General features: G+C 45.9%; 1 protein-coding gene across 2 annotated transcripts in view; it reads right to left on the reverse strand.

The window, feature by feature from the left end:
* The window catches only part of RTN1 (reticulon 1), a 173,688-nt gene that overhangs the window by 73,156 nt on the left and 87,145 nt on the right, over positions 1-13,387 (reverse strand). For both annotated transcript variants that reach the window (XM_081049746.1, XM_081049745.1), the window contains exons 2-3: positions 8,787-9,560; positions 3,397-4,146 (exon numbers count right to left, since the gene is read on the reverse strand). In XM_081049746.1, the coding sequence (XP_080905872.1) occupies positions 3,397-4,146; positions 8,787-9,560 (1,524 nt within the window). The remainder of the gene's footprint in view (positions 1-3,396; positions 4,147-8,786; positions 9,561-13,387) is intronic.

Genomic DNA, 13,387 nt, shown 5'->3' on the forward strand with positions numbered 1-13,387 from the left:
CTGTTCAATATGATATCACTTGAGCAATAAAAAAAATGTCTCTGCCCAAAAATACTTAAAGAAAATGTCTGAAAGGAACAAGAACAACAACAAAAAACAAAACAAAAGCCTGGGGTTATCTCTGAGAATTAGGAACAGGAGGGTGGAGTAGGGGAGCTTTAACTTTTTATTTTGCACCATTTTGTACAGTTTGCGTTATTATTACGAACATACATCACCTTCTCACTAATGTTTTAAGGACTGGTCAGCAGTATGACTTTAAATTGCCAGAAAGGACAAGAAAATCAGACTTAAATGAGGCCATTTGGGGGCAAGAAGGTGACCTTCATTAGAATGGTTTCAAGCAGGAATGTGAAAGCTGGCTGCCATGGTCTAAAACACTGCTTCTCTAGCTTTAACATCCATATAGGAATCATTGGGGGATCTCGTTGAGATGCAGACCTTGATCCAGTAGATCTGGGTGGAGTCTGAGATTTCTAACAGGCTCTTGCATGATAATCTACATGGCTATTCCAAGCACCATACTTCTGAGTTGAAAGGTAATCAGAATGGAGGAAATGGAAGTGACTGCGAAGAGACCAGTATCTCCCAAAAAGTGTTCCCCAAAAGATGAACCCTGAGGCGCGCTCTAATAAAAAAGATTCCGTAGTCAAACAGATTTCGTAAATACCACACACCATCCTGATGGTAATACACTGGGTAGTAATGTTTTGTTGAGAATTTTTTGTTGGCTTTTCTCTCAGATGTTCCTAACAGTTAGGCTAATCTTTCAACAATGAAAACTTATCTCTGCTGTCAAACTCTGATGTTCATAGTAGGCTATTTGGAAGGTGTGGGGGAGCAGAATTACAGGGTAGCACGAGCTCAGGGGTGCACAGAGGAGGGAAACTGGAATACGACAAATGGCATTTTGTCTCCAGTACAACAGCAGCAGAGGTATCTGAACAGCAAGAAAGCTTCCAGAATAGACCTGTTAGGGCATGTGCACCAGTAAAGCCTGAGCATGCTTGTGAATACCTGAACTTGAATGCATTTATACTGCCAGCGGCTTCATTGGGCAAGAGAAGGAAACCTCCGAAGCTGACTTGACCTCACTGCTGAAAGGAGTCGGCTTCAAGTAAGCATAGTCCTACCATCCACTGACAAGTGGCTAAGAACCGCCTGGGGGTGGCCTGGCAGCACGGATCCTCTCGCCTGCTGAGATGGAGCAGGTGAGACCAGAAGGAACCTCAGAACTCAAATAACGTGCTGGCGGCCCTGAGTCATCCACCCAGGACCCCCAGTGCTTGGCTGCCCCACAATGGCCTTTTAGACTCTCTTCATAGGCACTGCAGCTGAGCAGGAAGTTTCAGGGGAAGACTGGATTTCAAAGGATCCCTTAGTGCAGAGAGAGCAGAGGTTATTCACCCTGGCATGCCTTAATCGTTTGAAAATACTGCCACTCTCTGCTCTCTAATGTCTAAACTTGGCAGCATAGGGTCTGAGCCATATGGGGCAACTTGCACCGAGATTAGAATGACACCAGAATTGGCCATGAAAGAAGCTCTGAAGCCTTTGCATTCACGGCTGCAGGTTTCCATTGCCTTAGCTCTTCATTGGGTGTCTGGTCAGTCAGTCAGTCCCAGAGGACAGTACTTGGCTCTCACATTTACTAGGGAGGGAAATGGGCCCGCACAATTCCATTTGCTCCTCATTAGCCTTCAGATTTATTTACTTTTGAGAACAACTATATTTGAACAGCATTGTGCACGTGGTGATTATGTCAGGGACACTAGGTAGGGGATAAAGAGGAAACGTGCCTATTACAGGACAGCGATATGAACTCCAGGTCGACTGCCTCGGGATGGCAGGAGACCACAGGCTGTTCCTGCTAATGCTATTTCTGAGACTCCCTACAAGACTTCTTTCCCATCACAGAGTGGTGGCAAAAGCATCCAAACTACTTTTAATAGTCACCTAACAAATATACATTCCCTTTGTTAAATTTGTCATCAAATATCCTCCCTATTGCACACACTAAATACATTTTAAACTCACAGGGAAGAGGTATCTGGGAAATCAGGAGTCAATTCTACTGGCCCCCGCCATGATGCCATGTGTCTTAGCCACCAGCAACCACGCGGCAGGGTTATCTTTTTATTTCATTCCTCTAGATTCCCCCATTCCAATGTGTTAATTTTAAAGAATTGAAAAGCTCGTTTCCAATCTATAATGAGACAGATTTTTCCCTCTATTTTTATATGAAGCACTTTAATTGCTACTAACATCGCTGAAGTTAGCGCATACACAGGAAGGAGGGTGTATCCTCAAAATCATTTATCCCCAAAAAGCAAAATACTTCTTTTTTTTTTTTTTTTAATTAATTAATTTATTTATTAGTTTCAGCAAAATACTTCTAAAGGAATAAAAAGCAGACGAGATGAGTGGGAGGGGACTTTGAAAAAAGGTGTGCTTTACGGTTTGTTTTAAAGTTCTACCTGGGTGTTCTCCATCCAGGAGCTCGGGAGAGAGGTTTTCTACCTTCACTCAATGTAGCCCATTTAACCAAACTGCACAGGGCCTAATTTATTCACCTGACTCTGATTCCTCTCCTGAATTCCACAAGACAATCAGATGTGGTGGATGATTCTGGAAGAAGAATGCCCTCTACACATACAATGTCTGGAAGATAAAATAATGATTTCCATTTTTCTTGGATTTGAAGACTTCCAGATTTTTCATAAGGAAAATATAATGGCCAAATTAAAATAATTCTATGTTATAAGCAACATTAAAAATTAGTTAGTCACCTTCGGTCTTGCTTAGGGACAAGAGCTTTGGTCCCTGTCTTTCCTTTCTAGCTGGGACACAAAAATCTTATTAAGATCCAAATCCCTTGTGCCTTGGGTAAGAGAAGGGATGGTGGCAGAGATGCACTTGGCCCATCTAAGAAACAAGTTTGGCTGGCAAAATAGCTAATGGTAGGTCCCAGCATCTAGAGGGACAGTAGCCACTCCCCACCACTGACGGGGGCGGGAGATTGGAAATGAGTCTGGAGTATAACAAAAAAACCCATCCCTTCCCTAGAGTGCAAACCCAGCCCTGGAATGAAAGGAAGGGCACATTCTCCCCATTCAGGAGATCTTAGAGGGTACATAACACTGCTCATTATTGGAGATGCTTGGGTTCAGCCAGCCCAGAGCCTCTGCTCGAAATGCATGGTTCTGCCACCGAAGTCCCAGCTGCGAATCTGAATTCTCTCCTCTCCTCCCATGCCTCTGGATTTGTTCTCTGATATCAGCTAGGACATGACTACAGGGCTGGGCCTGAGCTACCCCTGTGGTGAACGCCTCCGAGTACCCTGGGAAAGAACACTAGGCAGACAAGCTGCTTCAAGCAGGAAAGCTGGCCCTTTACCTTTTTGCTTATTGAGAAACAGCAGAGAGGGCGTGATGCCAGGACCTTGCAGCGCGGAGTCCTGTGTGGATCTGGAGCTTTCGCTGGAACTCACTGCTTCCGCAGGTTTCCGGGGTGCTGTGGGCTCCTCGGGTCCTGCGGCTCCGTCTCCAGACAGCAGCTTGGGACCAGTTTGGGGGACAGCGGAGGGGAACTTGAGGAAGGGATCTGGCTCGGCCAGGCCCCGCCGGCTGGGTGCGCGCTCTTCGGCCCGGGCACCTGGCTCCTCCCGGATGGCGTCCAGGGCGCCTGGCTTTATTGGGGGCGAGTCCTGCTCCCGCTTGGGGCTCTCCTCTGAAGCCGAGGAAGCGTCGCATGACTCAATGATGAGCTCACTGTCCAGCTCTGCCTCACGCTCCTCTCTCAGGATGCTGTACTGGATGGATGGCGAGGCTGGGGAAGGCGGTGGGCCACCCACATGGCCGAAGGTCACGTAGCCAGAGGTCAGTGCATCCTCAGCGGCCAGTGGGTCCTCGGACACTAGCTCGATCTCCGAGTCCCCCGACTCCGCGCTGCTGGCCTCATGGTCCAGGGGGCTGGGTATTGTGGGCAGCCCAGACCTGGCTTTGGCCTCAGGCCTGTCAGCCACCTGGCCCGCTGGCCGTGGGCTCTCCACTGTTTCATATGATAACCCCTTTGCTTCTTTAATGGCAGTGATCAGCTCATCCTCAGAGATGCTGCATTTCCCCTGGGATTCTGCAGCAGATGGTTCTGTCGTCCCACAAAGGGAAGAGCCAGAGAGGCACACACACACAGACAGACAGACAGGTGGACAGAGAGAATAAATAAAACAAAGTTTCATTAAGGGAGATGTTTTTCTGTTGCTTGAGAAACACATATCTCACTAGCACAAAAATAGTCTGTTTCCAGGGCTATGCTGGAAAGACAGGCCACCTGAATGAAAAGGCTAATTACTGTTATGGCCCAATTAATCAGTGTATTATATACTATCTATCTTAATCTCGCTATTTAAAAAATGACCCAGTCATTTCTTAGCAACAGCAGCACCCCGGTTGTTTTTTCTGTTTCAATGTGGCAAAAATTCTAGAAGTCATTATTTTAATTTCTAATTTATTCTTCCAGGAAAGGTTTGCAATTTCACAGAACAATCTGATGGATATAACTCTCTAATTTGACCCACCAATATCAACAAATTACCCTTATTCCTTGTCCATTGCTGTTTGTGTTCCCTCCTTTAATAAGACAAAGAAAGCTAATCTGTATCCTTGTATAAAACTTGATTTCTGAGCTTTACATTTCCCATAAGAAACAGTAATTTTACTCTTCTTTTGGCAAAAAGTGTAACTACGGGGAGCCATATAAGAGAGAGTATTTGCCCATCCTACTAAGCCAGAAGTACAGACAACCACAGTGCACAATCCCACAGCCTTTCTAATGGTGGGGCCCACTGCTATGCTTTCCTCTCTCTTCATCTCCTCTTGAGAAGAACAAAACCCAAGAGTCACCCTGAGCACCCCCAGGCGAATGCCTGCCTTATGCCTGATGTTTATCCAGATGGTCCGAAAACCTCACTGGTCATCTTTGCTATTGTTTCTGTCCCTTAGATGAGACAACCTGGGATCACCTTGACAACAGTTTTCAGGAGCTTGGTTTTTCCTTGCCACACAATAGGGCCTTACTTCAGAATATCTTAGACAGTGGCCTCCAGCCCTTTTGTGAGCAAGAACTACTTGGGAAGGGTGGCTAAGGGGTATGGGATTTCTTTGGCGGTGGATAATGAAAGTGTTCTAAAATTTATTGTGGTGATAGAAACACAATTCTGGGAATACACTAAAAGCTATTAAAATTACACTTTAAATGGGTGGATTGTATGATACATGGATTATATCTCAATAAAGCTGTTTTAAGAAGAAAGAGAGAGGGAAGGAGGCTTTTCCCCTGAATTAGCACTTACAGGAGAACTGGCCGACCTGTGTTAGACTGGAATATGAGTGAGAAGTAACTTTAATTATATTGAACACTGAGATTTGGGGATTTACCTGAATCTGAATGAATGCACCCTTTTAATCTACATTCTGCTCTGCTTGCCTAACTAAATTCACTGATGACTCCCAGATCACTTTTGAGTTCTGACCCATTAATAGGACACTGCAATTGTTGAGGGGAGGAGTTATGACAACCTAATGAGTTATGGTGGCCATAAGGATAGGAAAAGGAGGACAATTCAAGAGACCCTGAAAAGAGAAAAAGCACAGACTTGGGGTCTGACTCATATGGTGAGTGAGAAAAAAAATGGGGTGTTGGAAGTCACTCAGAAATGGTGAGCCTGGGTGAGTAAAATGAATAGGAATTCCATACCCAGAAGCATGGAAGTCAGAACAGTGAGCTGTTTTGAAGGGACAGGGGAAGAAAATTCTTATTCTGGATATCTTCCCTTTTTGTGGCTCACATTCTTCCAGTTTCTCATGCCAGAAGCCTCTGTCTATCTAAACTGCTAGGACTGACCAAACTCCTACTTGTTCAACATTCCTAGGAGGCTGCAACACAGGTAGCCAGGCAGACAGGACCTTGGGCTCAGAGGGCTACAGGTAGCCCTGCAGGGCAGCCCACTCCGTGTGCAAGCTAGTCTGGTGATGTCCTTCAGGAGACTGGCTGGTACCCACTCATCCTGCACAACTGGGAGCCCCTGGGTGGTTTGTATTGTTTGTGTGATGATTTGGTCAAGACTGAAAGCACCATGAGGGCAAAGGGCAGACAAGGTATTTTTGTTCCCTTTCGTATCCCTAGCACCTAGGGCAGTGCCTGATACACAGAAAGTACTTGATAAATAGAGCTCACGTGCGGACTGGTTCAAATCTTTAGAACAATGTTCTTACTCAGGTGTAAGACTCAAAACGACCCTCAGAAATTCTAACTTAGTAGAAGTAAGCCTGGACGGGGCCCAGGTAAGAATAAAATTGCTATCTCTCCTGTTCATTTTATTCTCATATTTTATTCAGTAGGACTCAGATGTTATGATATGGGGCAAGTGGAGACAGGAGTTGAACATGGGAGAGAGCTATGTAATGGGACAGGGGACATTCTCTTTCTTGAGTAAACTTTGCTTAGAATGTTTCCTTGGAGCAACCATCAGGCAGACAACTCAAAATCATAACACTCCAAGATCATGCGAGCCAGATCTGTCTTTCTTTTCTCTTGAAGTGGCTCCAGAACCCCGGTGGGTCATGGCAGGAAAAAAATGGAAATTTCCTAATAATTAATGAACTCTACACCAAGTCTTTATCATCAGCTTTGTAAACTGTGATTTTTACATGAGGCATGTGCCATGGAGGTGGACTTCTACATGCCAGTACATTTCACTCTTCCTAAACACTAGCTGAAGTTCTTCTGGACCGAGCACCAGGCAAGCTGGGAGCTCTAGAATACACAGCTGATAGTGTCACTTACATCTTCAGAGGGCCAATATCTTTATCTCATGGAATAATAGAAGGGTTGTACGATGCATTGCCAAAAAGAGTACAAGGAGGCTTTGAGACTCAGATATGTCCCTATCTCATGTTGTAGGCTGGGACAAGTCACATCTAATTCACTTGGGGCCTCACCTTCCTTATTTGTCATCTCTACCAAATCTCAATTTACATCTTATGCTAAGTTCACTGCGCCCTCACACTTCATGTCCTTATACCTTCTCGGACTGGGAGGCCACCCTTGCCCTTCCCCTGTTTATTTCTTCCTGCTCCTTTAAAAGTCACTTCAGGTCTCAGCTCACCTGGGAAAGGAGGTGTTGGACTTTGATCCTGCTCAGCACCTTTGTTTCCCTCTCTCAGAACACAAATCACACCATTGTGACTATTTCCCTGGTCATCTATCCCACTGGGAGGCAGGGACTGGTATAAATATATATATTTAAATCCAGCATCACCATTGCCTAGTACCGTACCTGACCAAAAGAATGTGTGTATAAAGTGTTTTTCGAGTGGATGAATTTGAAAATTAGGGATTAGGTGCACTGGATCTTTGAGACCCTTGGAGCTTTATTGTTGAATGAGTCCAAGGTGCACACAGGACGGAGAGGCACACGGGACGGAGAGGCACACGGGACGGAGAGGCACACGGGACGGAGATGCACAAGGGAAGAGATGCACACGGGAAGAGATGCACACGGGACGGAGATGCACACGGGACTAGATGCACACGGGATGGAGAGGCACACGGGACGGAGATGCAGACGGGACGGAGAGGCACACGGGACGGAGAGGCACACGGGACGGAGAAGCACACGGGATGGAGATGCACACTGGACGGAGATGCACACTGGACGGAGATGCACACGGGACGGAGATGCACACGGGACGGAGAAGCACACGGGACGGAGAAGCACACGGGACGGAGATGCACACGGGAAGAGATGCACACGGGACGGAGATGCACACGGGACGGAGATGCACACGGGAAGAGATGCACACGGGACGGAGATGCACACGGGAAGAGATGCACACTGGATGGAGATGCACACGGGACGGAGATGCACACGGGAAGAGATGCACACTGGATGGAGATGCACACTGGATGGAGATGCACACGGGACGGAGATGCACACGGATAGAGAAGCACACGGGACGGAGATGCACAGGGTGGGGATGGGGAAACTCCTGCTACCACACTAGACTTTCACCCATGTAGAGGTTACCCTTTGTGTTTGAGAGGATTATTGAATGTGATTCAACACTCTGACTCAGTAGAATGTTCAAGGTGAATAAAATCACAGCCTAGTGAATTCCAGATTTTAAAAAATTCTAACCAAATAAATCCTTTAGTTTAAAAAATAAAATTGTATGCAGATCTTCAATAAACTAGAAAGATAAAAAATAACAGAGCTGAAATTAAAGGGGGAGGGGAGAAGGAGCCTTTGTTTATGTTACCTCTCACTGCCTATGACCGCCCAAAAGACCCTGAAGCCCACCCCCTTTCATTCTACAGACTTGCAACTGGTACCAGGAGTGTATATGCCATTCCCCAGGTGACACAGCCCGTCTCAGGAGAACAGCCAAGGTGCTCACTCCTTGAATCCCCCAGGAGGTCTGGAAGGAAGGTTGCCCTAGAAGCAGGTGATATGTCCTTGTTTCCAGTGTGTCATCCTTACCTCTCCCCTCAATAGAAGAAAGAAACTGTTTACAAAGCAAATCTGACAGGAGTTTAAGGAATATCCCAAATTTCAAACTTTGTACAATGGGCACAAAACTGAAAAGGTCGTATGTTAATTAAATCAGTTAAACTGAGACTTCAGGGAACTCTATATAGTAAAGTATTTGAAATGCAAATCTTCATTCCTTTATATTCAGATTTCCACTTACTGGGTTTTCCCAAGGCAAGGACACCAGTTTCCTTACCTGTTCCGGAAGACGGAGGAGTGACTGATCCTGGGCTGTCATCTTCAGGCTCTGAGACAGTGACAGTGGGGACGGTGTCTGGACTTGGCTTCAGGCAGGTATCTTGCTTCTCGGGGGTCTTCTCTTGGGGAGCAGTTTCAACAGAAGGCTCCACATCAGTCAGCGTGATTTTGACTGGGGCAGTCATCAGAGGTGCCCTGTGCTGTCCTTCAGAGAGGTCATCTATGTAAGGTGCAAACGCTGCTTCTTCAAATATATGGTCCTTGAGGAATTTTCCCTCCACGGGAGCTGGCTTCTCTGGTTCACAGATCTTTTCGGATTTTGTTGAGATTTCAGTGTCCTCATTCTTAAAGTCCAAGTCTTTCTCTTCCAACTTGGGGTGATGCTGCTCCTGATATTTCACCTCCTCTGACCTGGTTATGTCCATGTACTTGTAGGCTTCTGCTTTCATCTGGTCCAGGGGGTCTGCTAAGATCGTGTTCACTTCGACGGACTCTGCAGGAGTCATCTCTATCCCAGAATCAGAACTAAATAAGCCATGAGGCTCCTTCCCAGGCACGTCTGGTAAGGAGGGTCCAGGGGTGCTCAGCTCCTCAGGGCTCTCTGACGTGATGATGTGGCCATTTTCCTTCTGAAGAATTCCGGTGAAATACGTAGACTCCTCCCCAGGTGGGTAACAGATGTCGGAAATCAGAGTCGTGTAACACGCTCCTTCCCCATCTTTCGATGCTGTTGAAAAGGGATGATCCATGGCACTGGAGACATCTGCTGCAGCTAGGAATCAAAACAGCAGCAGACAGTGAGTGGGCTCCGGGCCTCAGTTCTGCCCCCTGGCTCACCCCCCACCCTGCCCTGGGGAAACACAGCACCCCTTCTCCTCCAGACCTCAGAGTTCCCTCGCAGCGTTGGCATGCTCATTTTCCTGATCTCCCTGAGAGCCCACAGCACCGGTATTTCCCTGGCCGCACACTACAGAGGCTCCCATAAGCTGCCAGGCCCAGAGAAGTTGGGGACAGATCCCAGAGGATGACAAAGGTGATTTTGAACATCTACTAGCTCAGTGCACAGTGACTTGGTCTTACTTAGTATTACTCAACAGAAGCCCTCTTTGTATGATTCATGAGTCTTTAAGTGGAAGTGGAAATGTAGGCTAATTCAGGTTTGTAAGTGCAACAATAGGAAAGCAGACTGGGGAGCAGGGCAGCTCGTGGAGACCCGGGGAGCTGGAAGAGGCTTCAGGAGACCCTCTAGTCCAGCCCTTTCCTTAGGAACTCCTGCTCCACATATGCAGACACCATCCCTTTTCTTTTGAAAGGTCCTTAGAAAAAGGGACTCCGAGTTTTCTGATGGCCTCATCCCAAACTGGTATCACCTCAACAGTGCTCTTCCCTATTCCTTCAGTTTTCTCATTTTGTTTCACTCCTCATTCACTCATCGATGGCCCATTCTTTTCCTTCCAGTGATATTCAGAATGACCAACTAGGAATTTCTTAGTTCCACCAGTGGTGCCAAGGGCAAAACAAGTTTCCAAATTTGAGTCTGTCAAGTGTTTTCACCTGGCCTTCATTCGATTCATAAACCAGCCAAAAATTCATTAATAGCGAGCAGAAGAGGAAAATCCTTTGTTTTTCTTGACTGTAAAATACTGTCAGAGAAGAAAAACCATGTTTATTGAGGAGTAACTATATGCTAAGAAGCTGGATTTTACCTAATTCTTACAACTATATTATAAAGCAAGCCCCACACTCTCAACACACACACACACACACACACACACACACACACACACACAGCCCTTAAAATGCACCCGAAGCATATTCCAGATGAGAGCACCAACTCATAAAAGTAGTAGCAATAAAATAATAGTAATAGCTAATATTTGAGCACTTGCTATGTATCAGACATAGTTCCAAGCTTTTCATTAATATTGACTCATTTAATCATCAGAGCAATCCTAGGAGTTCTGAACTATTATTAGCTTCATTTTACAGATGAGAAAACAGAGGAACAGAGAGGAACAGAGGGGCTAAGTAATTCACCTAAGATCTCAAAGGCAGAAGGCAAAGGGACAGAGTCAGAATTCGAACCCAAGCAGTCTAAAAGTCCGGAAACCTTCCCTCATGCCTTTTACATCATCTTAAGTCAGTTTGTGAAGTGTTTTGTTTTTTTCCTTAAGTAATTTTGAAGCAATATCGTCACAAATTTAATGTTCGCCTTTTCCTAAATTTCTTCTTGGCTGCCTGAGCCACTGTTTGTCTAAGGAGAATGAAAAAAGCGCAGAGCCTGTTCACCTAGCTCAACACCTAGGACAAGACCTGGCGCATAGTAGGTACACAATAAATATTGGTGAAATAAAAGAAAGTGTGAAATTTAGAATTAAGCACAAGTAACAGGATTGTGTAAGAAGACAGTCTGGCAGATTCCCCCAAATTGCTGTTAACTCACTTCACTCAGTAATTGGCCTCATTCTGAGAGCAACAGAGCAGTTCAAATCTTTATTTCCATAAAGCTTCTACTTGTACATCCTTTGCATATGGCAGCCCCTCTTTTCAAGTTAGAACAAAGAAAGCTCAATAACAAAAGGAATAATAATAGTAATGATGGGCCTTATTGCCTACCATATATAGACCACACATACACATACACACACACACACACACACAAGCCACTAAATTTAAATCGGTGTGTGCACATACAACTTTATCCTAAAGAATTTTTTAAGCTTCTTTCGTTATACGGGTTCCACCTACATGAAGATGTCACTAGAGGCAGGGAAATCAATCCTGAAATATTTCATTACAGACATTTGGATCCTGGGATTCTGTACCACAATTATCTGGAACCACTTCCACATGTTAGTTGGTAATTGTTCGCCAGAAAGCAAGGAGGGGGTTTCCCATGGATGTACATTGTCAGAGGTGTGGGGAGTGAGGAAAGGGATGCTCTCTTGGAGAATACACGGTAGGTAGTTTCCAGGGCTGTGTCATTACCCTTCAGTTCTCACTCGAAGCTTCTATTTCAGAGGCCACCTCAGGGTTCCTGGTCCTCACCACCTGGCATGTTGCACAGCCCTCCAGCCCACTGTCTCCTGACAGCAGTTATCACACTAAACACAACTCAGCAACTGGTCCCAGGGTTCTACGTGGCCTCACTGGATGATCCTTCGACCCTGCAGCCTGGCATTTGGGATGATGGGAATACCATCTCATAGCCCTGTCCCCACTGCTCTCCACAATCTCACACTAACTCCATTAGCTTTCTGAGCCCAGTCTTCCACTCTTCAATTCAAACTCTGACTCTAGTTAATATAAACTGCCCATCACTTCAACACGTTAGCCTTCTCATCTCCACACCCAAATCTCTGCCCTTTAACCTCACGCCACTAAAGCAAAGCAGTTTTTAATGCCCCCTCCTCCATGATGAATTTGCTGACCACACCTATCAGAACCTGACCCCTTCCTATTGTTCTCCCTTCCTTTTTCCTATTAGCACTTAATTGTACTGCTCACGTGGCATGTATGACATATGACTTCTCTATGTCCATGTTATCACTCACCTAGTAACCTGTCAGCTCCTGGCGTTTGAGACTCATGGCTTGCCCACCATATTGTACACAGTAGACACCCAATACAAAATGAATAAATGAGTTAATAGACCAATCAATCAATGGACTTGTGGGGACAGAGCCCCAGAGAGCAGTTTCCAGGCTCTCGTCCTCACACAGAAAGGTGCTGGCTCAGGTAGTAAATGGCCATCAACTGTGATTGGATGGCCATCAACTGTGGCTAGTTGGCCGTCAGCTGTAACCAGTGAGCCACTGGCCACTAATATAACTGCTGTGGCTACGCTAGCAAAAAAAAATGGGGGCTAGCAAGAAGATGGCGGCTGGCAAGTGCGGATTGCAGTTAGCACGGCGGAGTACGGGTTGCAGATTGCAGAGAAGTAGACAGCAGGTTGCAGACAGTGTGGCTCCTGCTTCCTGTGTCTCCAATCCAGCTGCCGGCAAGACTATAGTGGTGTGATTCCCCTACCTATGGCTCCATGGGTGTTCCTTTTTGGCCTTACTATGTCCTGCGTTCTTATGTGGGGAGCGGGAGCAGAGACCTCGCAGGCCGCCCCGCACGACAGGACTTATTCCATGCAGCTACTGAGAACAAATTAGGACTAATTGATTCAAGATACAAAGAGGATGTTTTTAATCTATCAAGTGAAAGAACAGTTTAGAATATGAATTATCCAACAATAGCATGGAGCTGCATCTCAGAAACAAGAATGTCTGGATTCCAGTGGGCGATCAGAGAGAGAGGAGCTCAGCGTCTGTCTAGGTGGGAACCAGCATTTGGTGGAAAGCTGGATGACATAACCTTCCAACATTCTGGGATTTTTATACTGATTGGCTGTCCCTGTAGTCAGACACAATTTCCTTCACTTCTTCTTTCTCTGTAAAACAGAATCAACGTAATTTCCCCTGAGGTGATGCTGTAGCCTATTGGGGCTTTCCCGATGTGTGGTAATAATTGAGGGAATAGAATCCAGAGTGCATCTGCGTTATTAGAGAGATTACAAATAGAATCAACAATTGGGAGGAATTCCCAACACTG

The sequence above is a fragment of the Rhinolophus hipposideros genome (genome assembly GCF_964194185.1).
Source record: "Rhinolophus hipposideros genome assembly, chromosome: 5".
NCBI classification, from domain to species: domain Eukaryota; kingdom Metazoa; phylum Chordata; class Mammalia; order Chiroptera; family Rhinolophidae; genus Rhinolophus; species Rhinolophus hipposideros.